Genomic DNA, 27,244 nt, shown 5'->3' on the forward strand with positions numbered 1-27,244 from the left:
GATGTTTGTAGGACATTAAAATCATTTCGAATAATAATATAGGGAGAGCACCCAAATTTAAATCTAGGATTTTTGAAGAAAAACGGTCATAGTTTTATGAATTGTGTGTGAACTCTTTTTAGAATCTGATTTAATCGATAAAGTTTATAAATGCCAAAGTTTGATCGGGCAAGAGAATTATTTTTTTTTTTTTTCAAAAATTTATGGGCTTTCAATGATTTTTCGAAGTTAAGAATTTTGAAATGCTCAAACTTGTAGTCGGGTAATACTTTAAAACATCATACATATTTACTTTTGGAGTAATTACAAAGAAAACTAGGTAACTGAAAATAAGTGTTTGAAAACTTTTAAAGTGGTGTTCAAATATTGTTTGCTCTTTTTCAGCGTCAGCTTTCTTCCTTCTACCACGGCGACGCGAGGGATCCTGAAAGGAAAATTTATCAGTTTCAGTCTGCAAGTTAAGGTAGTTTGAAACCAAACCTTGACATTAGGTGTTCATCGATAGAATCTGATTGCTTTTTGCGATCTCTGACCGGTTTGACGTGCTAGAAAAAGGTCATGATTATTCTACAAAAGAAATATTACCGTCATCTGGGGCGAATCGGGACTACAGTCTAAATAGGTAAAGCACGTTTTAGAGCACTTAAAAGCTTCAAATTTGGGAATGAATACACACATTTTGTTGTTCTGAATCTGGTCTAACCGAAACCACTTCATAAAAGAAAAATATTAGGCTGCAACATTGCTAAAGCTGCTGTCCCAATTCGCCCCATGTGTCCCAATTCGCCCAGATGACGGTACGCAGTATAAGATTTTGAAACTAACTTAGATTGGTTTGAAACCAATGAATTGCGCAAAACGTGCGTTTCCCTAACACAGACGTAAACTTCAAGTACTTAGTGGTTCTTTACATTCGAATGGCAGCACACCAACTTCCGAGCTCGAGCTGGACTTAAACATAGTAGCTTGCTTCTGGTAGTTTTCTCCTTGAGCTGCTTACGTTGCTCACCATCATCAACCAACTGCACAACAGTCTGGATTGTCCGATGGATCGTTGTGCTTAGCTTAGTGATCCGTTCGCCACCGGCAGCAACTTAGGCGTCCGCTAATACCCGGTAAAATTGATCAGCAAGGATGTGGTTCATATCCACCAGATCTTTAACGATTCCTTCGAATCCGAAGAAGAGTTCAATCTGTACCACCGATCCGCTGAAGGTAACAGTTCACGCCTGGCCCGCTAGAGCTTCAACAATTCTTCCTTCGATAGCTCGTTGCCTGAATGACCTTGCACTTGGTCCGGTTGAGCCTGGTGTGTTCCATCACCTTCACATTGAAGTCGTTCGATTTGGCCGGTTGATGATCATGTGGTCGCATTTATCTGACTATGCCGTCGATAATGCTGTCGTGCGTCGTGCTGGAGAGCTTCCGCTGTTCGAATAACTTCCACAAATCCTATTTACAAAATGCCAGTATTAACACACTTGAGGTTTGCTATGTGTGGAGTACACTAGTGCCATCAATAATTTAAAATTTCAAAAAATCAAATTATTCGCTCTACAGCATTGCCTTGGCGTTCTCGAATTGTAAATTTAGTTCCACAAAAATAACACTTCTACTTCATAGACCCAACTTGTTTCTTAATAGGTCGATAGATGATTAACGGGTTCGCCTTCCCGTCTGCCTATGTTCGCATAAATGTCCCATATGCAAAAACAGCAAGCTGAGAAAAACGCATTTGAAGTTTGTCCCATACATGAGGCTACGTGTTAAGTTTTCGCGAAATAAACTGGATTTCCTCCTGATTTCTAGAACAAAGTACTGAATGTTATAGTCTTTTCTGAAAGAGCACACGATTTTGAATCAAACTGCATCATTAACTCCAAAATGATGAAAATGCATATGGGACATTTATGCGATCAGGGTATAGTATCCAAGAGAAACAAATTCTCTAATGTTTGGTATCTGAATGAATTTATTTTGTTAGGTAGCTAATCGAGCTTAATCACAAAATAATCTAGACTAATTATCTCTTACAAGCAGTACGAGTAACATACCTTATTCACCTTTGGCATCCATCCAGTTCTGCAGGGATGACATTGGATCTGGGGGTGTGATATGAAAATTCTCTGCGCGGACAACGTACCGTGGAAACCGTTAGTTTGTCAAGCGAATGAAAAGTGGAGCCAGTTTGAAGAATGTTGAAAGCTTAATTTTTAACAGCATGATCGAATAGATCGATTATCAATAAATTTCTAGATTACTTTTTCAAAACAACCAATGCACTATGTACAAAGGACGTTTTAAAGAAGTGAGCGAGATTTGATTGAAATGATAAAAGAAAAATATCAGCGAATTTAGTGAAAAGATAAAATACATTTTGTTCAAATCAAACATTGAGAATACTGAATACTTTTTAAATTGCCTTAAAAATAGTTTCATTCAAAATAGTTTTTTATTTCATTTTATTTATTTGTTAATGGTGCACCAGATAAATCGAAATGGTCCGAATGCATTCAATTATAATTTTCTTTTTTAATTATGTCAAACAAATTTGCACTTCCCTAACACAGATGTGAACTTCAAGTGCCTAGCCTGCATACAATTTTGAAGGAACACACTATAGTAGAAAAGCAATAGCTTTTACAAAACCTACCTCCGAGGGGCGTGACAAAGGCCTTAATATATTAATTTTTGGTATTTAATACATTAAGGAATTAAATTCCTCATGTCATTTGAGATTTGACAGCGCCTCACCTGCTTTGAAAACATTGGTTGGCTTCGTGTCTCTTTCGCGCTCGGCTGTCAAGTTTGTTTTGGTTTCGCGCTTGTAAAAAAATGAACTTGTTAATTATTGTAAGATCGAATATTTCGATAAACCGCTAAGTTCTAGACATTCTTGGTCGCGTTGGATAAAAAAAGAAAGATGCGGAGAAGATTCTGGAGCAGGACGGTGTAAACGTGCCATAGGCGGAAAAGAGTTGAAGCCGGCAGAATTCGATTACAACGGCCAGTAGCAAATCAAAAAGCGGCAAAAGTGCGGTTTAATCGATTACGAAGATCCTGCGATGCGCCTTGCAGGATGCAGTTCAAGTCTAAAAACAACAATCAGACGCAAGATCAGACGTCGGACACTACCAATATTTCGTTGCAGCTGGTGGTGGCTTGTGACAGCGATGCCTTCAACAAGCCGGCACCGGAGGAAATGAAATCCTGTGCATTTACGCTCGGTCCGCCAAATGATTCATGTAGCTGGCCGCTTTAACGCTCGCAGATTTAGGACCGGGGTCCAATGAAGAGCAAACATTACCAGGGTTAGTTTCTTGGAGTGGCATTTAGTTAGGTGATGACTTTTTGGTAGATTTGATTGAAAATATACAAATAAAATAACTCAACTCTGTTGTTTCATTTATTTCAACAAAAATGGTATCAATTCTGGAACCGTGTTGAGTTGGTCATTTCTTGAAGTGTCTGGAACAGCAGCGCCGAGTTCCAACTGAGTATGGGGGGCAAATTGGAGGGCAGCCTACTCGCCAAGGAAAGGGTCAAAATGGGGGAGGGCTCGGGACCTTTGCCCTCCCTCCTAGGTCGGCCCCTTGGTCTGGAACAAAAATGCCACATTGCCGATCGCTAAGGACTTTGGTGCATAAGCTGGATGTGAACAAATATACAACATTCTGTTCCCGGAAAGAGTCCTCATTACGTTCAACCGGCGATTGCTTTTCCGCCGGGTGATGGAGGTCGTCACGGGTCTAATGGAGGTCGACGACTCGGCAGTGATGAGGGTGGCAACGTTAGCGCAACATCAGGGGAAACAACTTCTGGTGGGCCGCGTAGGACCATTTTTGCCGAAATATGTGGCCCATGGGAAGAATTGGAGTCGAGGAGCAAACGCAGCATCCAGGTGTGTCTAAATGTGCCACATGATGGCCTTCTCCAATAAATCTTCCGCCTGGGCCAGCTTCGATATCGTCCAGCACGTCCTGTTTACCACCCTGGATGGCGCTGCGTACTTTTCCGGTTCGCCTGTGCTGCGCTTGCACTTTGTTGCTCGACCTGCTCTTCGAGGACGCAAATTTTGCACCAAAAACAACAACAAACACGCGCGGTGTCAAACTGTCAAATCAATGTAGTGTAAGGAGAGGTGGCGATGTTTTGATCGTAAACAATCGTTAATGTATTTAATTTCTGCCGTTAATTAATTAAATAATTTAATTTCTTACTATTGTCGCGCCCCTCGCCTACCTCACCTTTCGGTATGCACAACAATGACATGCACATCGCAGGATCCTTTCTTACATCGAGTAAGTGGTTTAATATGCGGAAGAAGCATTTTTTGTTCCCAACCATTTCAATTAACACCGCACATACTCTTGTGTTACCATTGCGCTGGACTTCAACGAACCGTTTGTCTTTTGTACATCAACGTTTGACCTGTTTGACCTTGTTAGGCATATAGTCCGATTTCAGAGAGATATTCGGCGTTTGGTTTCGTCAAATGGTTCCCGTTGCAACAGGTTTTATGAAAACCAATTGTACATCATTCCTCCTCCGAGAGTCAAGCTGAGCTTCAGCCCCCTTTCCCTTGTGTACTTCGAAGTACTGTAATTTCTCTTTACTCTGTCCTGCACGTCCTGTAATTTTCAACTTGTTTTGACTCCGTTATTTCGTCGATACTTTGGTCAGGTTCAATTTTCAGGAAATTCAGATAAAGGCGAATCTTGAACAGCATGTCGTTGCTCGGTATTCCATTTGGCTTCATGTTGGCGTTGAAGTGGAAATATCCTGCTATCTCTTCAAACTGTTAACTGCATGATGACTGCAATCGTGTAGCCCAGGGGTACCTAACCTTTTGGCCCTGCGGGCCAGATCTGATTTTTCTGAAGCAGTGGCGGGCCGGAACTAATGTTGGTAAAAGTTGAAAAAAGTAAAAAAAAAATAAAATAAAATTTATTTTATTAGGTTGTTTCAAATAATCAAATACATAAACTAGTGTTGCAAATAAGATTTATATTTCTTGATTTTACGAAAAAAAACTAAGATATCTTTCAAAGATGTGTTTATTTGATTCATTTTTATTTTGTTTGGGTTAAAATTGTATCGTATAGTTTTTGTCGATTGAAATTAATTAACCTGATATCATTAACTAAAAAAACCTTTAAAATTTCATCGTTGCATTTTTTCAAGTTTGAACAATCAACGAGACAAGATAACATTTATTGAAACGTAATTTGGATTCAAATCTTCTTTAGGAAAAAACTTTTTTTTCTTTGTTTTTCACCTTTGTTCAAATATTTTACAAAACATTTCAAAATGATTTCAAAAACCAAAAATTTAAAAAAGTGTAGAAAAATATATGGGTCATTCCATCTGAAGCGGAACACCATTTGAAAATTACCATCTCCGATTCTGCTCAAATTTGGCAGAGCTGTTGAGACTATGAAAACATGCAAAAATCCCGAACTTCATCCAAATCGGACCACCCCCTCCAGTTTTGTACCCTCCCAAAAAATCGACTTTTTGGCTATTTTTGAGCAAAACCCCTATCTTCAAACGACGATAACTCAGGAACCATAAATCTTAGAGAGTCGGTCTTAGACTCAATTTTGAAGGAAATTGGACGTAGAATCCATTTCCGTGATCAAAATTTGGATTAAAATATGTTTTCTACCTGTAATGCGCAATTCAAAACTTTGAATGGCCGTATCTCAAAAAAGCCCTATTTATTTTTTAAATTTGACCTCAACATCGTATTCCCCGTCCAATTTTACATAAGAATCATTTATCGACAGAAAGGAATATGTTTCGTTCCAGAGATATCGAATTTTAAAGTTTTGAGTATTTGAGATTACCTAAATTAGCTACACTCGCCACATATGCTAGAAGGACTCGGGCGCGCTGATCAATAACTGCTACCTGTTTATTTATTGAAATACGATTCAAATTTAAAAAATAAATAGGGCTGTTTTGAGATACGGCCATTCAAAGTTTTCAATTGCGCAATACAGGTAGAAAAAATATTTTAATCCAAATTTTGATCACGGAAATGGATTCTACGTCCAATTTCCTTCAAAATTGAGTCTAAGACCGACTCTCTAAGATTTGTGGTTCCTGAGTTATCGTCGTTCGAAGATAGGGGTTTCGCTCAAAAATAGCCAAAAAGTCGATTTTTGGGAGGGTACAAAATGGAGGGGGTGGTCCGATTTGGATGAAATTCGGGATTTTTACATGTTTTGACAGTCTCAACAGCTCTGCCAAATTTGAGCAGAATCGGAGATGGTAATTTTCAAATTTGCGTTTTTTCTTGCACACTTCAGGTGGAATGACCCATATATCGAATACTTTTAAATGCGACATTCTTCAAATTTCTTGGAATTATTGAAGCCTATGAAACAAAAAAATTGCTGAAGCTAATTAAAGAATTGTGGTTTCTTGACTCAATTTATTTTTTTGTTAATATTTTAAAATATTTGCCGCGATCTTTATTTTTAATATGATTAATTTCCTTTTGAAAAGCTTTTATCCAGAAAAAATTATCATTAAAAAGTTCTTCTGAAAAAAACATTTTTGCTTGTGGATGTGGTTTGGTTGCTTACTCATTTATGAAAAATCAATTTTAATAAAAATCCCCAAAAAAGAAACAATTCAATTAGAAGTGAAAACAGCCAAAACATTAAGCAACTTAAATTGAGTGTATTTTTGTAATCTGTTTGCACATTTTTCAAGTGTAATAGTAGACTCTGGAAATATCAATATAGAAATAATAAGAATTAAATTCATACATAAAGAATGTTTAAATATGAAATTAAATCATTTTAAAAAATATAAAAGCAAAATCCAAACAAAACGTTAAATTAGCAACATTTTATGTCAAAAGCAAATAAATATTTTGTTATAATATCTGTTATAATTTTGACATTCAATTTACTTACTGAGGGCCTTTAGGGCCGTTCATAGAACTATTTTAAAAAACCGTCGCAGGCCGGATGAAATGGCTTCACGGGCCGGACGTTGGGCAGGCCTGGTCTAGTCTGGTTCTTGCTACAGCACGCGTACCTTGTGCGCTATGCTGATTGGTATGGTATGTACTAGGTAACTGCATATAAAGGGTTTGAAAACTTTTAAGTGGTGTTCAAATATTATTATAAATGCTATCAAAAGTATTGATGAGATAGTTGCAATCGAGAAATTAAATGTGAGAGTGTGTGCAACATGGGGTTAAACTTTCTGTGAAAATGCTGTGAAGATTACCATGGCACTTTGAAAAGTTTAACTCCATGTTGCACGCACACACTCTCACATTTAATTTCTCGATAAGGCTTTCTAGTCAGAAATTTACCAACACATTCAAAGTATGTTTACATTACAGCTGGACGTTTGTTTGCATCAGGTTTCCTTTCTCCTTCTAGCAAAAGTTTTTTTGTAAGGCGACTTCAAGCTGGTTTTTTGACTGACCGCTCGATATGACAGCCAACATACTTCGCAGGACTGTGACAGCTCGAGCTCGATCAATGTTTGCATCAGGACACTCTGACGAGGAGTTCGCCATTTTTGGGTTAAATTATATTTTTTTCACTGGGCCTAGAAAGCCTTATTGAACCCCATAAAAATGTCTATTTAGCTCTCAAAAAGTCGGGCAATAGCCGCTCTTTAACCTGCTTTTTTTTATTTTAATGTACAGGGCGCTCGATAACTGGGCCGGAGCCCAGTTAAAAAGCAGACAAACGTCAAAAAACCAAAACAAACCAAAATGACCGAGGGGTTAATGGATGCAAAAATCATATTTAATAAATAAAAAAAAATTCAAACTTTTGTTTAATTTCAAGTTACAATTAAAGAAATATGAAAAGTAAGAATTATAAATAAATTTGAGTAACTTTTATTTTTTTATTTCATCTGGAAAATATTATTCATCGGTGGTCCCCTCGTTATTTTTGTTCAGCTTAGTTAACGAGCAACATTCGGTGACTGGGCTACGTTCTCAGCCCAGTTACCGAACAACTACTGTACTAGGAAAAGTACACCGCGGGACAAATTTGACAAATTCATAAGCAATGAAATATTTGAAATAACGTTTTCAACACTGAAAACGTAATTTTATACTACAATTTGTTGAGGATTCTATGAATTTTATTCAGAAACTTCAAATAAACTCAGGTTAACAAAATCCATCTTGGAACGGTTCTTTCAAGAGACCAGAGTTTGATCATCCATTTACCCACGGCAGAGCCACATCGCTCTCCTGTGAAAAACAAATATTATGATCGGATTAATGGGCGAAAAACTTACAACTTTATGAAATATTTTTCGATTTCAAATCGAATTTGAATCAAAATATCGTCGAAAATATTAAGTTCAAATGTTTATTAATCATGATTTCGATATATTGTAAAAAACCAATATTAAAAAAAGTTGTCTATTCAATTTGTGTAAGAGCTCCTAAAATTTCATTTTTGGTCATCTAAAACTGATCCAAACATGAAAATATAAAACAAGTATTTAAGCTTAACTTGTTTTTTTTGTGGCAAAAAGTTTTTACCACCACTAAAATTTCTTCTCTGGGAATACCAAACATGAATGCAAAGTCAAATGTTTTCTTTTTTTTTGAAAAATTCGTCCCGCCAAAATCTTATATGTTATATGTACCAAAATTTGCGCAAGTATCAGGTCAATATTTATTAGATATAGATTCCTTCCACGTCTTACTTCCCGGTGCAGTCGCAAAAGTTTGCTTTGTGGTTTCCTTTGAAGTTTGCACATTTTGCATAGTTAAGTACTTCAAAAGTTATGCTAAAAACAAATTTAGCAAAAGTCCGGAAGATTGTAAAAAGGGTGGTTTTTGTTATACATTTTCAAAAAGGTATTTAAAAGACCTTTCCAACTCGTCCAAGACATTGAAGATCTGACAACCCTATCAAAAGTTATAAGCACTTAAGTGTTATTTACGTATTTTTTAGAGGCCGGATCTCAGATCAAGCATGAGAATTGAATTGAAGATCTGACTACCCTATCATAAGTTGTAAGCACATATGTGACCTGCAATATGAAGATCTGACTACCCAATCTAGTGGTATGAATAAATTAATAAATTGATAAAACACTGAAAAACACCGCCATTTTGTGTCTATTTTGGATAGCCCCCATTTAAATGTGAGGAAGGCGCCAACCACCTAAGGGTGGATTAAGTAACGTTTTTTTTTGTCAGACTTGCGTTAAGGCTGGAGCAAATTTTAGTTGTTAAAGAATTTTACCTTAATCAGGACTGTGATAACATGATTAAATAATACAATGTGTCTCTTTTAAAAAATATCGTACACATTATGTTCCATGCTCCAGAAATACTAAATACTTACACTTCTTGTCAGTACGAATGATCAGTCCGCACCGTTTCCACCGTGGCATAACTGGGAGCTTCCACAATTTGCACAATGACCTGTTGTTGCTGCGGCGCCGTCACTTGATGCTGATTTCGCTGTTGCGACTGCGTGTACTGCTCAGCCGTCTGGATGTTGATGGTCCACGACGCCTGTGGGGGCACCACCGGTGGTTCCACGATCACCTGCTTCTGAACGGCAGCCGGTTCCGAATCCTTTTTTACGGCAGCCTTGCGCTTGCGCGGCGGCCGCTTCGGCTCCTTCTTGGGTGGTTTCCCCGGCTGGTGTACCGTTTTCATGTGCATCTTCCAGCAGGCCTTCATGGCAAATGAGCTTCCGCAAACTTCACAGACAAACGGACGCTCACCGGTGTGCTTGAGCTCGTGCGCCTTGAGGTAGCTCCTGAAAAGCAAAGAACAAGGTTGTAAGTGGATTTCGATCATGTTTTTTCTGTACTCACTTGGAGGTGAACTTTTTCCCGCAGTGCTGGCAGGACACTTTCATGTCCGAATTGTGCATCATGACGTGGCGTTTGAACGTTCCGGAACCCTTTATGGACCTGTTGCAAATACTGCACTCGTACCGAATGACCTTATCCGAGTGAACCACCATCTTGTGTTCCTTAATTCCTCGCAACCCATAAAAGGCTTGCGTACATCCAGGCACATCGCAGGAGTAAGGTCGCCGCCCCAAGTGTTTGTTCACGTGACCTTCCATTTCCCGCTTGTGGATCGATTCACCGCATGTGTCACATGTAAGGTGGTGCTTCTTACCGGATGATTCTGACTTTACATAGTACTTCCACGTTCGCTTTTCAGGAACGCTTTCCTTCTGACCTTCTTCAATTTTCTCCTTTTCCTTGTCCTCTTTGCTGTCGGGTTCTGATTCTTCCTTTTTCAGGTGCCGTTTCACGTGCGCTTCCAAATTGTACTTCAGTGCAAACCGTTTCCCACAGGTTCCACACTCGTGCGGAGTAAGGCCTGGAATAAACAAATAATCAAGTATTCGATCTCTCCAGTCCACCCCGTAGCATCGACGACACTTACCCGTATGAGTGACCATGTGCGTCTGAAGTTGCGCTTTCCGGCGGAACTTGCTGCCGCACACCTCACACGTAAATTGTGGTCCCTCCGTGTGAGTTTTTACGTGCCGCCGGAACCACTCCACGCCCTTGATGTTCCGCCCGCAGATCTCACAAACGTGGTACGATATCTGGTGGCGTTTGCTGTGCGTTCTCAAATCGTTGCGCGAAAAGTACGTCCGTCCACAGCCATCAAAGTCACACTTGTACGGCCGAATGCCGAGATGCTGGTTGTGGTGGGATTCCTTGACGAAGTAAGCTACGGTTTGGCCGCAAATTTCGCAAACGCTTGGGTCAGATTTGCGAACCTTTTTGCGCCGAGGTCCTCGCTTGCCCTTTTCCCTCGGCTCGTACTCATCATCGTCGTTCTCGGTTTGCTCTTTTTCAGCGTCAGCTTTCTTCTTTCTACCACGGCGACGCGGGGGATTCTGAAAGGAAAATTTATCAGTTTCAGTCTGCAAGTTAAGGTAGTTTGAAACCAAACCTTGACATTGGGTGTTGAATCTTTCTCTTCATCGATAGAATCTGATTGCTTTTTGCGATCTCTGGCCGGTTTGACGTGCTAGAAAAAGGTCATGATTATTCTACAAAAGAAATAGTACCCTCATCTGGGGCGAATCGGGACTACAGTCTGAATGGAGTTTTAGAGCATTTCAAAGCTTCAAATTTGGGAATGAAATTCAAACATTTAGTTGCTCTGAATCTGGTCTAACCGAAACCACTTCATAAAAGAAAAATATTAGGCTGCAACATTGCTAAAACGGCTGTTCCAATTCGCCCCATGTGTCCCGATTCGCCCAGATGACGGTAATCAGTACATAGATTTGGAAGCTAACTTAGTTTGGTTTGAAACCAATGAATTGCGCAAAACGTGCGTTTCTTTAACACAGACGTAAACTTCAAGTACTTAGTGGTTCTTTACATTCGAATGGCAGCACACCAACTTCCGAGCTCGAGCTGGACGCTGATACGCAGATGGGAAGGAACGCAAAACTCCATACAAAAAAACGCCCAAGAAACGGTCAAGGAAAGGGTCACGAAAAGATTTTTCTAAAGCGGTACGCAGCTGAAAAGTAACAGAGACGGAAAGATTGCGTTTGACGTTTCTTCGCGCGGTGCTTGTTTGTAATATGTTTTGATGAAAAAATTGAAGAATTGTAATTTTCTTTTTTGAATGCGACTGATAATTACAAACGTTCTAATAATTTTGTATTGGATATAATAATATTTAAAATTCTCGCCGAATCTCAAAAAGCAGAATATTGAAACTAAAAGGACTGATTTAGTTTTTTGGTCGAAATGGAGTAAAAAAAGAAGTTGCCTTTATAGCCATCGTGTCACCAACTATTTATTGCTAGTACCAACCAGCTACCTCTGGATTATGAGTCCCCTGCACTGTCCGATTTACCCACACTCGCGGGACCAAAATGAAGTAAATCAGAGTGAAATGAAACTTGACAATAATCATACAAATATCTATGTTCTTACTGAAAATACAATAATAATCTGAAATTTTGAAATCCAACCAAACAACAAATTCAAAAATATGAAAAAAAACAAACATTCTAGAAATTTCAAATATTTTTTTTTAAATGATAAAGAAAATTTCAACAAATATCTGAAATTTGAAAAATCAAAATTAAAAATATGCAGAATTGAATAATTTATTTTTTTTTACGTTTTTTATAAATTCAATAGATCAAAAATGTAAAAATTCAAAAAGAATGTAAAAGTCGAAATTCCAAAAGTTTTAAAAATCGGAAATATAGAAATTCGTAAACACAAATTTACGAAAACCTCGAAATTATAAAAATCAAACAATCTATTTCTTCCAAAATTGAAAAAATAGAATGAAAATTTAAGAATAAAGAAATTTAAAAAAATAAGAATTTGAGAATTTCAGAATTTAAGAATTTAAGAATTTAAGAATTTAAGAATTTCAGAATTTAAGAATTTAAGAATTTAAGAATTTAAGAATTTAAGAATTTAAGAATTTAAGAATTTAAGAATTTAAGAATTTAAGAATTTGAGAATTTATGAATTTAAGAATTTAAGAATTTAAGAATTTAAGAATTAAAGAATTTAAGTATTCCAGAAAAAAATTAAACTTTTGTAACAGCCATATATTCTAATTTCCTTATTTCCAAATTTCCTTACTTCCAAATTTCCTGATTTCTTAACTTCCTACCTTCCTAAACTCCTAATTTCCTAGTTTCCTAATTTCCGAACTTCATAATTTCCTGATTTCCTAATTTCCTAACTTCTCAATTTCCTAACTTCCTAACTACTCAATTTCCTGATATCCTAGTTTCCTGATATCCTAATTTCCCAATTTCCGAACTTCCTAACTTCCTAATTTCCTAGTTTCCTAATTTTAAAAATTTCTTTATTTCCTGATTTCCTAATTTCCAAATTTCCAAATTTCCTAATTTCCTAACTTCCTTATTTCCTTATTTCCTAATTTCCTCATTTTCTTATTTCCTAACTTCCTAACATTCTAATTTCCTTACATATTAATTTTCTAATTTCTTAATTTCCTTGTTTCATAATTTCATTATTTCCTAATTTTCTTATTTTCTTTATTTTACTAATTTGCTATTATCATAATTTCCAAATTTCCTAATTCCCTGGTTTCCTAATTTCCTAATTTTTTAATTTCTTTATTTCATAATTACATAGTTTTTTAATTTCCTTATTTCATAATTACATATTTTTTTAATTTCAGTTTTTCTTGTTTTAGAATATAAGAATTTCTAAATTTGCTTTTATTTATTGATTTCTTAATTTTGTTAATAATTGTTGTTAAATGTTTTTGAATAAACATTTTCAATCTATTTAGGTAATTTTAAGTTTTGAATATTTTTAATCTTTTTATTTTTTCCTCGAAAGAACCTCAAGCGCGCACACCGTCAATCGCGCTCATACCGAACTGTCAACCGAGCTGTCAACTTTTCTTGGGGGGGGGGGGGGGTCACGAAAAGAACACGCAACATTTCTTGACCGCGTTCCTTCCGATCAGCATACCGTACTATAAGGCTAGTATGCAGATCGGAAGGAAAGGGGTCAAGAAACAGCTTTACGAACAGCAGAACAAAGGAGAGGGAGCGATTTCTTGGGGCTTTTCTTCACCCTCTCTGATTTGCTTGCGCTGCCGCTGCTGCCCATTTGATTTTTTTCTTGACCGATTCCTTCCGAAGTGCGTATACCGCTATACCCGGTAAAATTGATCAGCAAGGATGTGGTTCATATCCACCAGATCTTTAACGATTCCTTCGAATCCGAAGAAGAGTTCAATCTGTACCACCGTTCCGCTGAAGGTAAAAGGTCACGTCTGGCCCGCTAGCGCTTCAACAATTCTTCCTTCGATAGCTCGTTGTCTGAGTGGCAGGTGACCTTGCACTTGGTCCGGGCGATTGATGAAGTCGTTCAATTTGGCCGGTCTCAGAAACTTTTCGCCGATGATCATGTGGTCGCATTTATCTAACTATGCCGTCGCTAATGTCGTACGTCGTGCTGGAGAGCTTCCGCTGTTCGAATTACTTCCACAAATCCAATTTACAAAATGCCAGTATTAACACACTTTGGGTTTGCTATGTTTGGAGTACACTAGTGCCATCAATAATTTAAAATTTAGTTCCACAAAAATAACACTGGGGGATAGAATTTAATTTTACGAACCCTGGCGGCGAATTTGCGGAACTTGTTCCTTAATAGATCGATAGATGATAAACGGGTTTGTCGACAGTTTGCCTTCCCGTCAGCAATATAGTATCCAAAAGAAACAAATTCTCTAATGGTTGGTAACCGAATGAGTTTATTTTGTTAGGTAGCTAATCGAGCTAAATCACAAAATAATCTAGACTAATTAGCTCTTACAAGCAGTACGATTAACATGCCTTATTCGCCTCTGGCATCCATGCAGTTCGTTCACACAAAAATGCTGGAATTTGTATGACACAATCGCACCCCACAGACCCATTGTCACACTGATGACGAATGACGATACATAAGCTTGACAAATAAACAATAAACAATGAACATGAAGGTTCTCTTGAGTAAGTTCACGTCCGCGTTTGGGAAGCTTACGTTTGGATTAAATTTTCATACAAAACCTTCTGTTTTTCGCAAAGTAAAAATTAATTGAATTAAAAAAATAACAACTGTTACATGGACAAAATATGACCTACAACTATAAACTAATTACCTTCGAAATTGAAGTTTCTTCTTCGCCCTCTGATTCGCTATTCCCCGGTACAGAATCAACTTCTTCTATCCGGAAATCACTGTCCGAATCACTCCAATCTTTCTCAGCCCCGTCGCTAGGAAACGACTGCTCTTGATCCAACTCCCCGGGAAACTCTTCCATAAAGTGGTCCTCCTCTCCAGGTTCCTCTTTAATTTCTGGCTCACACAAAACCATTTCCGTTGCAGGAATGCTATCGTCGCGTTCTTTCGGATTGTCTCCCTTCTCCAAGTCGACGGCCGCAATTGCTACCATCGGTCGGTTTTGAGTTTCTACTTCAACCTTAGGTAAGAGGGCGCTAACGTCGCTGAACGTCTTATCAACCCGGGAGCGGTGATTCAAAATCATCTTTTCCGTAACCTTGACCGCGTCCTGCTCGTGGCCGGGCCAAAACGATTCGTACAGCAGGAAGTTCCGCCGATCGTGGTGCAGCTGATTGGTTTGCTTGCAAACTGCTTGGAAGCTTTGAATGATATCGACGATAGTTTCACAAACCGTACAAATCCGGACGCCCTTTTCGCTCCGATTTATCTACAATGATCAATTGAACAAATATATGTAACTAGCTATTTTAATAATCAAAAATCTGGGCTGCAAAATCAAATAGCTTTATCAGCGAAGCCAAATTCGGCAGACTTTGACTACAATAACAGCAACCATACAAAGTTATTGAAAATTAGCCGACTCTAACTTCAAAAGTTTTGTCGAGTCCGACTCCGGAACCTCAAAAAGTTCCGAAATCCATCGACTTCGACTCTACAGTCCTGATCGAAATTCACTCAACATACCTTCACTCCCAGGGAGCTGATGACTCGCTTGGACAGGTCGCGGCTTTTGGAGAAAACCTCCACCAACTGAGAGCTGGTCCCGGTGTGAAAACATAGTCGGCATCGTAACCGCCGGTCTTCGTCGGCAGGACAGACCGACGTCGGTGCTGGAGCTTCCATCCGGTAAATTTTGTCACAATTTCATCCACCACTGACTGCTCCCACACATGACTTGCGGCGGAATGTAAACAAACAGAGAAAACGAGAGAGAAAGGGAGTTTGTTTGTGTTTTGAGTTTGACAGTTGTGCATTATGGTACGTTCGTTTGAACCGCCAGTTTTGTTTCAATCGAACGTCATTAGTCAGTGTGCGTGGAACTCGCATGAAACTGAAAAATTCCGTAGTATTTAACAGTTCAATAGGGCGAATCTGCATTTGTAAACAAGCAGTCTATCCCTTTTGCTCAAGTGACAGTTCACGTCAATTAAGAGGGGGATGGCTGCTTGTTTACAAACGTAGATTCGCCCTATTGAACTGTTACTACGGAAATATCGAATGCGGCACTACACTCAGCCAAAACAACTTTTAAAACATATATGGTCAGCCTAGAGAGCCTGGATCTTATTAGAGAACGGACATCTCAAACCAAAAGTACCAATCGAAGCACGAGAACTGTCAAACGGAGGTACCAATCGAGCAAAATCCTTTGTCTTATGCTCGATTGGTACCTCCGTTTGACAGTTCTCGTGCTTCGACTGGTACTTTTGGTTTGAGATGTCCGTTCTCTAATAAGATCCAGGCTCTCTAGGTCAGCCATATAACCAGTTGAGAAATCATTAATTTTTCAATTCATAAGGCGACCTTATACATATTCGCATAAGCTTTCAATTTTATAAGCTATGCTTATGACTTTGATACACATTGTTTCTGTGAAAAAATCATAATCTTGCCATATAAAATCAAACGTGAAGATGGCCGTTTCGTACGACGAGCTGACACTCATCGCTGATCTTTTCGGAGACGTTCCGGCGGAATCAGAACGTGTTTTCTCGCAGTTTGGTCTAACTACAGTTGATTTGGTGACTATTGGCCAGACGGCATTCGAAAAGCGCCTCGGATTGCTTTTCCCGGAAACAATTTGTTTGTTTTGGGACGCAATTGTTGTGGAGAACCCGGAATGTAAGAATATTAACACAATTTGTGATTTAAGTAAATAAGTTTTATATTCAATACTTTACAGAACTAAACGAGTGTGACTGTCCAGGAGCAGTTCGAAACAAATCCAACCCAAGATCCAGCCCCACCGGAAGAGGGACTTAGTCAGGATTATATTGAGGTTAAGTTCATTCCGGACCGTGAAACAGGGTCTGAATTGGTCGAGAGCGATCTAGACGACGAGGAAGTGAATCCGGGCGTCTTAGAAATGAGTTCCTTGGAAGAGGTAAAACATAAACATAAAAGTTATTTCTCGTATCAAAAGCTCATTTTATAAAATTTGTAGCCTAAAATCATTGTCCAGTCCCACCATGGTTCTGGGACACTTTAACCGAAGACGTCGCTTCAACGGTCCGCTGAATTCGACAGCACTGCTGTAGGCAGCCAAGAAGTGATTGTAGCCAGTACGCCCCAAGCGGCCAGTAAGCCCCGAGCGGCCGGCAAGTCCCGAGCGACCGACACGTCCAAGGCATCTGACACGTCCCAAGCTGCCGGCACGACCCATGTAGATGTGGACATTCCGGATGCTGGGCTTACGAAGCAATTGGAAAAAGGGTATCTTAAGCATTATAGAAATGAGCACAGTCGATAGGATGTCGCGTAATGTTATCGAAGTTAACAGCAGATATTATTTTAGATTAATGTAAAACTATGTTGTTAAGATCTGATTGTAAACGGAATAAAAAGTACTGAAATCACATTTCTTAACTTAAAACAACGTTTTCTTGTTTACAAGATTACTTGTAGCAATATAAAGAGAAAATTACATTCATAAGTTTACTTTATAAGTAAAAAACAGCGAGCCTCGGATAATTTAATTCTATAAGGTTTGCATATTAAAGGCAAAAAACAGTCATATATCAAATTTATAAGGTTATATGGAAAAAACCATTCAATGTTCCTATGAAATCTATATGGCAAGCGTATGGAAAAAATCTATACGGTTTCCTTATGGCTAGTAAAGGATGTTTTGGCTGAGTGTAGAGTTTCAGTTCCTAGGTTGCGGCGAAATTCGAGCGGAACTAGCGCGAGTTTCTTTAAAAAAAACACTTCAACAGCTTTGATTGCGGCACTCAGTGCGGAGCTAGCCTTCAATCGAACGTGCCATTAGGGTGATGCACGAAGTGATTTTTGTTTACCGGCTCCCTCAGCAAAATCAGACCCTAAAAAAATCATGCCTGATCTTTTCAGGGAGAGATCGAGAAAAAGATCCGGCAGCAATTTGTATTGATTTGACGTTTGCTGAGGTTGCCGAAAAGTTTGATTATGATGTTACTGCTAGAGAGCCTGGATCTTATAATAAGATCCAGGCTCTCTAGTTACTGCTTTTAAAAGACAATAATGAGGTTTAACGCCGACTCGGTTTGGAGGAGTGCACTGTTTACATAAACTTGGCACCGTGCTTGGCACAGTTCGATGCGGTCGTCGATTTTGTTCGGGGAAATTCGTCGACAATCGACGAAGACCATGTAAAGTGCACACGAGCTGTCAAATAACGTCACGGTGCAATTTTTTACTAAGAAAGTTACATAGGTTTACATCCAATGTTCCGTCCTTTTGAAAAAATACCTTAGATTGTATGAGATTTTGATCAAAACCTGACGCAAATCCAAATAAAGAAGACCTTACCCTAACAGCATGGTATGTAATGTTGCAACGCATGCGCAAACGTGCTCATTTAGAATTAGAAATTTTTCTTACAACAGGTATCTTTTGGGTGTCCTGCATAATGCAACCCGACAGCTTATCTATTGAAGATCTACCAAACGAGGTGAGTTTAGCTATTACTAGTAAAATGTAGTTCTTGATCATCCTCCGTTGCAGGTATTTGAGCAAATTATCTCAAACTTGTGCGTCGAAGACCGCAAATCCGCGTCCCTCGTCAGCCAGCAATGGGCAAGGTTCGCCTTTTCGCGCATCGCCCTAGGAGACGTCTTGCTGGAGTTGAATTGCGCCCAACGCCGCCCGTATGACTATTGGCACGTGCTGCAGCACAGTGCACGGAACTATCGCAACGTGGTGCTCAAGTTTGCGGAGGATGAGGAGGGGCACCTTTTGAAAATTTTGGACAAATTTCAGTACAGCTTGGAGTATGTCAGCATTGAGCAAGATCCGGACGCGAGGCTGTTGCACTCGGAAATTTCTGTAAATTATTTAGTGCAGTTGTTGTCCATCCTTGAAGGTATTCGAGAGCTCAAGGTTAAGACGGTACTGGAGATATCCGACAATGTCTCGCCGGATGTCGATTTTCCACAATTGCCAAACTTGAAGTGTTTGAGTTTGGGAACCAATTGCCTAGACAGCAGTGTGATCGACTGGAGTGTAATCGCTCCAAACATCAGAAACATTGTAGTTCCACTGGAAGATAACAGGACAGAGATCCCTGCAGCTATCGCCAAATTCAGTGGTCAACTGCGAGTACTATCCGTCGATGCACGGTTCGTCGAGCGTGACCAGCTGACGTTTTGCCAGGAACAATTTCCTTCGCTGGAAACATTTCGCTTGCTCTACCCGATCTACAATACAGTTTCATCTAACGAAGTTGTAAGCCTCATTCAGCAGTGTACCAACCTTACAGAAATTAGCTTTTTCAACAACATCATTACGGCTGACCTAATTGGCACGTTGACCCAGTGCCTTCAGCTGAAGATCGTGAACATCGACGCCAACCAGGTTCCTCCAACGATATTTTCCAGGCTTTCGAAGCTGCCTCGTCTGAGCCAGCTAATTCTACACAAAATGGAAGTCCAACCCGCAATGCTGACGTCGTTCAAGTGCTTTCCCGAGCTGCGCCAGCTGACGTGTCTTTCGATTCGAATCAGCTCTCCGGATGCCTTTTTCTGCCAGGTTCAGAAAAAGATGCCCAAGCTGGTCGTGCTGGAACTGCTGGATCGATTCCGTTTCGGGTTGAACAATTTCAACAGCACTGGCGTTGTTTCAGCGATCTGTGAGAACTTGAGATTCCTGCAGCGATTGAGTTTAGTTGATTGGGTAACTTCTGCATGAGAGTAATTTTATACTTAAAACAGAATAACGAATTCTTCATAAAATTGCAGGCCATTTGGGATGTATCTACGTTTGATAAACTCTACAGGCTGGATCATCTAACCGAACTACGACTCAAGTGCATTGGAATAAATGCCAACGGAGAACTTAAGCCTTGCAAATCGATTAAAAAGCTTGTCCTGGACATAGACTCGGTGAGTCTTCGTCTCATTCATTTTGTAAATTAACAATAAATTTCTTTTTTCCAGTTTAACCCTCCCGATGTCATCCCTCCGGTCAGCCGAACTCCGCTGTCGGAACTAATCTCCACCAGCTTGCCTGCGCTGGGCTCGATCGAACTACCGCGCCGCTTGCTGGACAGGACAAAGCGCTCCGAGCAGGAGATTGCCACCCTCCGAACCCTACTGCCCAGCTGTGCCTTCTACCGGAAGACGCGCCTCAAGATGGCAGACCGCGATTACGCTTCGCTGATGTAATGTGGCAATTTACCTGTTTATAATAAAGGTTTTCGAGTTTTACACAAGTTTAAACATTGTTATTGTATTTTTTGTTGTTGTAAAAAGTCAGGTTCAAGAATCGATATTAAAAACAAAGACTGACTTGCATTTTGTTTTAAATTTATTTAATTGTAATCTGCAAATCACCTCAAGTTACGTTGTCTGACAAGCTCATAAAATATTTACATAACTCAAGCGGTTCTAATCACACCATTTCAGTCCGTTAACTTTGTTTCAATTAATCGCAGCCTTCATACCGTTCAGTTTTGAAATGAAGTTGATGCTGCTTTTCATAGTTTTACAACCTTTTGCCGTATTTAGTTTTCAAAATTCAACATTCTTGGCACCATGCCTAGCTGGTCTCATCAGATTCAACAGTGCATCCTTCCACAACCAAATCAACATTTTCACCGAAAACGTGCACACTTCCCGAGATTTAGTTGAAGAATTGCTACTCGAAATCGTCGACAACTTAATAACCGTCAATTTGATCCGCTATGAGAAGTTGCTAAATTTTCACCAGCGTCAGCTGATAATTTGGCTTCTGGACACGTGGGAGTTCTTTCGAAACGCAATCCGGGAGGTGAAACGCGCAAACTACGAATTCCGGGGTCACTTTGTGGTCATACTCGGTGGTGAACTGCAAACTAGCGGTCCGGAGGGGTGGAACCAACTTCTGAACCACTTTTGGTCACTTCAGATAATCACCGTGGTTCTGGCGGTGGCGATCGGGGAAGAATTGGCACTTGTTGGCTATCAGCCGTATAGCGTCACGTGCTGTCGGTGTGTCGAACCGGTGATTGTGAATCGCTGCAATCGTGGCTTTTTTGAAAATCGTAAGATTTTTAAAGGAAGCCTTGACCAACTGCACGGATGCCCGCTGAGGTTGGCAACGTTCAAGTGGTTTCCCTTCCGGGATGTTATTGAGGGGGGCGATGGACAGCTGGTGCTTTCGGGAAAGGGTGCCGAACTGATGGAGATCATTCAGTCGAAGCTGAACTTTACGGTGAATGTAAGGGTGCCTACGGACGGATTTACTTGGGGTCAGATATTCCCGAATGGGTCGGCGATTGGTGCGCTGGGTTTGGTTTTTAGTGGAGAGGCCGATTTCACCCTTGGTGGTTACCTGCTGTACCAGGAATTGCTGCAAACGATGAGCATCACAACCGGCTATTACGTGAGTGATTTCGTCTTCGTGGTTCCCGAGGAGTTGGTCTCGATATCGTCTCTGAAGCGGCTTCTGCAGCCGTTCCAGATTACAGTGTGGATCTCAGTGTTGGCCATGCTGGGATTGGTGTATGCAGTATTTAGTTGTTACAACGGTGTGACAGTTGGCCATTCGTTCAAAAATCATTCTCTGCTGATGTTGTACCGATCGTTGATGGGAGGATCACTTCCGTCGATACCAAGGGGCAATTTCATTCGATTTGCAATGCTTTTGTGGCTTTATTATGGAGTTGTGATTCGCGAGAGTTACAATTGTGCCATGTACGGGTTTCTCACGGCCAAGCCAGAACCAACGGATATCAGCTCTTTTGCTAAAATGGCTGCCAGCGGGTATCAATTTGTGGTTTCGAACGTCCTGTACGATCTGCTATTTGCCAACTCAGATCAATTCAACGGAACGTTCACCCTGGTTGACGAGGACTTCTTCGGGCGGATGTTCGCCGACGTGATCCAAAGTCGCAAACGGATCGCCCTAATCTCCCAGCCAGAGATGATCGCATACTTCAACAAGCGACACCCGGACAGCATCAACTTTCGCATCTCCGAAGAAAAAGTGCTCAGCTTCTACTACAGCATGCTGTTTCGAAGGGCGTGTCCTCTTATCGAGAGCTTCAACGTGGTGCTCGGGCAAATTTTGGGGATGGGACTTATCAGCAACTGGAAGGCAAATTGGATGAACGAGCGTTACCTGACCATGACGCTTAGCAACGAACCTGTAACGGTTTTAACCAACGAACATCTCTTCGATGGGTACACATTCTACGCGCTAGGAATCGCCATAGCAGTGTGCGTGTTTTTCTTAGAGGTAGCATCGAAGCAACTAGCAAAATCTACCTCCAAACCAATAAAAACATTCCCCTTTCAAAACTAAACCTCACTCTCTCCCAACTCATCAATATGGAAACCATCGAACTGTTCAAGATCATCGGCAAGCGAGTAGCGAAGCTGCCACCGGCCCAGCAGGAGGACATAATCGAAACAATGATGGGCCTTATCGACGCGACCGAGCGGATGAACCGGAGTGCGGCATTTGGCGGACAAGCAGGAGGCTTTAACTTGACAAAAAGTGTGTCCAGCTTTGCGTTGACCAGCGATTCCATCGGGTTTGGGCCGATATCCGGAACGGGTGGCGGCATGGACGTGGAGTTTGGTGCGCTGACTTCGTCACCGTCGAATTTGGTGTAATATGGGCGATGGAGTGGTATAATAGTTTGTGATTAGTTTATAAGAGATTAGAGTTAATTGTTCAATAAATATCAGTTCGACTTGAATCTTATTTGTTTCTTCCTGTGAATGCCACAAGACATCTTCACACCAAGTAATTCGACGACGTCGCCATTTCGACGTTACGAGCAAAACGCGTTTTAATGTTTGACCTTGAATAAACAAAAAATTAGAGCACGCAATGTAAACAATAACAAACACGTTTTGTTTGGTTGACCATTCTGTGCATTGTCCCGAAGTTTGGTTGAAGTTGGTTGCTGGAGTCCCGAGTTATGATTACAAATGTTTACGGTAGTCTAACTTTTACGTGCGTCAAACGCGTTCTGACCTGACATCTCTTTGGCCAGTTGTCGTACTTACATCAATTTTCAGGGAGTGACAAGATAGCACGACAAGATTGAGTTTTCATCACTTTACATGACAAATATGCACGGAGTTTTTTCGGATTTCGTTGAACATCTCAGGATTGAAATCGAATTTTGGGGATCTGTGAAGGTTAAAAGGTAAGGCATTGTGAGCTGCACAAAATGGAGTTCTTAGGGCATCTCCACCGCAGGGACCTAATTGCGTTGCAAAGCTAATTTGGCACCCGCGTCAAGCCCACCGCGGTACTTGTGCGAGAGCTAATTTAGGGTCGAGTTCATCCGTGTTCATCCGAATCTAAACAAAACTCAGGTTAGCTCCGGGATCTACCGGGAGCAAATCGTCTGACGGATGGTTTTTTCAAGCAAAACAATAGGTCTATTCCCGTACTTGCAGAATTGCAGAATTTCTGCAGCTTCTGCAGAATTCTGCAGCCAGCATAAGTCACTTTTTTGCAGCACGTTCCCGTACTTTTCAGCTCGTTTTTTTTTTTTTCGTTTTCTTCATCTCTCTCTTTTGCAGAAGTTTTGCAAGGAGAGAAGCGGCAAACAATTTGCCTGGGTAACGCGTTCCAGTACTTTTTCTGCAACATTGTACACAGTTGAGTGGATTTACTCAAACTGGGTATTATTTTTTTTTAATTATTTCAAAATATTAAAAAAAATGGTTGACAAAAAAAGTAATTGAAAAAAGGTTACCTCTTGAACTGGGACATTATTGTTTTATGCAGCACAACATTTTATTTAAAAAATCAAGGATGTATTATTTATTGAGTAACTAGAAATTAATTATGCTTAGGTAGAAATCATATATTAGAAACAACTTAAAAATTTTACATTAGGTAAACAATTTTACAAATGAGAGTGGCAGGTACGTTTAATAAATATGATAAAAAATAAAAGTTTTATATAGAAGGGACCATAAATACATGTTTAATAGATAAATAGAAATGATCAAAAACTCAAAAAATTTGATACACATAAATAAAGCAATCTGGAAATTAAGAAATCCACAGTTAAAAATATAAAAAAAATATTTCCACATCAAGAAACTTAAAAAAAACATCAAATCAGATATTTGAGAAATTTAAAAAATGCAAATAATTATATCAGAAAAATAAAAAACAATAAATTGAGCTTTGAGCTCAAAAAATCAAATAATTAAAAACTAAATATTTCAAAATGATTTAAGTTCAAAAAGAATCTTAATTTTAAAAAATCAAAATAAAAAAAAGTTGAAAAAAAATCGAATTAAAATAACATTTTGTTTTAATATTTATGAGCTCAGAACACAACAAATTCAAAAGCTACAGTTAAAAATAAAAAGGAAGAAACTTAAAGAAATTATAATTTCAAATACACGTAAAATTAAAAAATTCTGTAAATCAAAATTTTTAAAACTCAAATATAAATAAAATAGGAACAGTCAAAATTTCCAATCTCTAAATCCTCTAAACTTGAGTTTCTAACCTAAAATATGACTTCAAATAATTCGCAATTCGCAATTCGCAATTTTCAGTGTAAGAACGGGCCTTGACCGATCTTATGCACTAGGTTCCCGACGAACACGCACTGCCCTTACACCTACATCTCACCCTTGCTCTGAGTCAGTACGAGCAGCACGCTAGAACACGCTTTGAGTGTTCGTGCCAGGCATGCACACCTTCTTTTCCGGTTACGCATTTTAACTCGGCCGGGGGTGGTACATTAAGTAGGGTTTGATGTAAGTATAAGCGCCTAACCATTTATAGTGTGCCTATCAATTTTCATTAAAGCAAAAACTGTTTTATTTTTAGTTTGAAATCAAAAACTAGTTGTTATTTTACTGTGTATTGTTTTCTCCTTAAGTATTTCCTAGTGTTGAGTCGTGTTTATATGTTGCTATTTCTTATGTCGCGGTGTTTTGTTACAATTTTTGGTCCTAAGCATGTTATAAAAGTTTACCAAAAATACAATAGTAATATTTGTGTTAATCCTTAAACCATTCCATAAATTGAGTAAGGGCTCAAACCTCACTTGTTTTTAAAGAAAAGGGTGAAGATTGAAAACAATGTACAGTGAAAGAAATATACTATTTGAAGAATCAATAGTAAAAGAAAGATATTTATGTATGAAGTAAGAAATTAACAATAGTTAATAAATAGAGGTAACAAACAAGCTTAGATTGTATTAGGGCAATTTATAGGGCAGATGAAAAATTATTCAAATAGAAAAATATGATAAACAAAATTGACATCGCTGCCAAATTAAGGGAAAGCAGAAAGTATGTTACAGCAGCATCAATTGGTAAAATAGAGTGAAAAAGCGTTGAGAAATAAGAGAATCAAATGAGTAAAATCGAAATCAAATGGAGGATAGTAAACAGAAGCCGCGTTAGAAAATCAGTGAAACAAAATAAACAGAAGATAGGTGGTAGATGAAATGGAAAGAAGAGAAACCCCGTTGTGCGATGTTTCAGGTACATCCACAGCAGTTGACTCAACATACTGCGAATCAAAACAATACCGTCTACAATCACAAATTACTTCCCTTTCCCACATTGTCACGCCCCTTTCTTTTAGCCGTATCGACTTTGACCCGCGGTGGTCAAAGGTTTACGATCCGTTTCCACAGGCCACCAGCTAGGTCATCATGAAAACCAAGCCAACGTGGAGGTAAGAAAATAGGACACTTGCAAGGAACCAGAGCTATACTGTCTTGATCAAGTATGATCTAACAGGACTACGGACGTAGTCAGTGACGCTCCTTCCAGGATGTTCCTCGCCTGAGCGTCAACTGAAGAGGTATTATCAGCATCATTCGCACTTGGCCTGCTAAAATATGACTTCAAATAATGTGTATTTATTATGATTCAAGATGGCGTAGAAATTAAAAGTTCAAGAGTTTAAAAATTTAAGAATTTAAGAATTTACGAATTTAAGAATTTGAGAATTTAAGAATTTAAGAATTTAAGAATTTAAGAATTTAAGAATTTAAGAATTTAAGAATTTAAGAATTTAAGAATTTAAGAATTTAAGAATTTAAGAATTTAAATTTAAGAATTTAAGAATTTAAGAATTTAAAATTTAAGAATTTAAAATTTAAATTTAAGAATTTAAATTTAAGAATTTAAGAATTTAAGAATTTAAGAATTTAAATTTAAAATTTAAGAATTTAAGAATTTAAGAATTTAAATTTAAGAATTTAAGAATTTAAAATTTAAGAATTTAAGAATTTAAGAATTTAAGAATTTAAGAATTTAAGAATTTAAATTTAAGAATTTAAGAATTTAAGAATTTAAGAATTTAAGAATTTAAGAATTTAAGAATTTAAGAATTTAAGAATTTAAGAATTTAAGAATTTAAGAATTTAAGAATTTAAGAATTTAAGAATTTAAGAATTTAAGAATTTAAGAATTTAGGAATTTAGGAACTTAAGAATTTAAGAATTTAAGAATTTAACAATTTAAGAATTTTAATTTCGACAAAATAACATTTTTTTTTTGGTTCATGTAAGAATACAAATTGGTAGCACCGTTAAAGGTATACATAATTATTTGCCAATACAAATTACCTGTTATTTAACACACATATTTAGTATATTCCGAGGTATATTCGAAAACAATTGAAGATCGAAAATTATTCCTAAACTCGTTCCTAAACAAATATCTATTTGAAATTATGAAACTCAAAAGAAATGTGTCTTTTAAAAGTTTTTAAAAACAATTTGTGTTTATAGTACAATTTTGTTGGGGTACTAAGCGTGCTGTAATAATATGGCTAAAGTTATCAATTTTTGATCAGGTAAAAATAATAACACTGAAAAAAATCGCTATATCATTTACATAAATGAACTAAGCCTGAAATCGTTAGCATAAAAAAAATCGGTCTCAATAAAACCATACATAAAAAACTACCCCAAAATCATTTATTATTACAACTTATAATAAAATGCTAAATTTCACCCAATTTGCAAATTTTATGTAAGCGTGTAGTCAACATCCATCACACCAAATTGCAGTAACTTTTCAACAAGAAAGAGAAGAGAGAGCTTGCAGAAAAGTACGGGAACGGTTTTGCTGCAACTTCTACCTCTCTCACTGCAGAAGTTCTGCCTGAGAGAAAAGTTACTTTTGTTGCAGAAAAGTACGGGAACGCTCTGCTGCCGTTTTTGTGCAGAATTGCAGAATTCTGCAGTACGGGAATAGACCTAATGTGATTGGGCCAATGTGAGTTTGTAAACATAGAGTTTATCCTGCTCACGTCAGTAAAT

General features: G+C 38.6%; 3 protein-coding genes across 6 annotated transcripts; 2 read left to right on the forward strand and 1 right to left on the reverse strand.

Annotated features, from left to right (window-relative positions):
• Positions 1-324: 324 nt before the first annotated feature.
• On the reverse strand, positions 325-15,721 carry LOC6038479 (zinc finger and SCAN domain-containing protein 2). 4 transcript variants are annotated; one of them, XR_005277707.1, is made up of 8 exons: positions 15,484-15,721; positions 14,657-15,226; positions 10,937-11,014; positions 10,418-10,880; positions 9,832-10,351; positions 9,351-9,773; positions 481-528; positions 325-424 (listed from the first exon to the last, which is right to left on the reverse strand). XR_005277707.1 is itself a non-coding variant. In XM_038257269.1 (7 exons), the coding sequence occupies exons 1-6, from the start codon at positions 15,640-15,642 to the stop codon at positions 9,359-9,361; spliced, it is 2,205 nt and encodes a 734-aa protein (XP_038113197.1). In that variant the 5' UTR covers positions 15,643-15,721; the 3' UTR covers positions 3,583-4,899; positions 9,351-9,358. The 4 variants fall into 4 exon arrangements, 3 of the variants coding, with proteins under 3 accessions (XP_038113197.1, XP_038113205.1, XP_038113194.1); XM_038257269.1 differs by lacking the exons at positions 325-424; positions 481-528 and adding an exon at positions 3,583-4,899; XM_038257277.1 differs by lacking the exons at positions 325-424; positions 481-528 and having other exon boundaries at positions 9,291-9,773; positions 10,937-11,011.
• Positions 15,722-18,025: 2,304 nt separating this feature from the next.
• On the forward strand, positions 18,026-20,213 carry LOC6038478. Its single transcript, XM_038249441.1, has 5 exons — positions 18,026-18,318; positions 18,384-18,448; positions 18,502-19,668; positions 19,734-19,877; positions 19,932-20,213. The coding sequence occupies exons 2-5, from the start codon at positions 18,407-18,409 to the stop codon at positions 20,157-20,159; spliced, it is 1,581 nt and encodes a 526-aa protein (XP_038105369.1). The 5' UTR covers positions 18,026-18,318; positions 18,384-18,406; the 3' UTR covers positions 20,160-20,213.
• Positions 20,214-20,528: 315 nt separating this feature from the next.
• Positions 20,529-22,592, forward strand: LOC6038481. Its single transcript, XM_038265387.1, has 3 exons — positions 20,529-20,535; positions 20,621-22,212; positions 22,329-22,592. Exons 1-3 carry the CDS (start codon positions 20,529-20,531, stop codon positions 22,590-22,592), a joined length of 1,863 nt encoding a protein of 620 aa, XP_038121315.1.
• Positions 22,593-27,244: the final 4,652 nt, after the last annotated feature.

Source organism: Culex quinquefasciatus, chromosome 1 (genome assembly GCF_015732765.1).
Source record: "Culex quinquefasciatus strain JHB chromosome 1, VPISU_Cqui_1.0_pri_paternal, whole genome shotgun sequence".
NCBI lineage: Eukaryota > Metazoa > Arthropoda > Insecta > Diptera > Culicidae > Culex > Culex quinquefasciatus.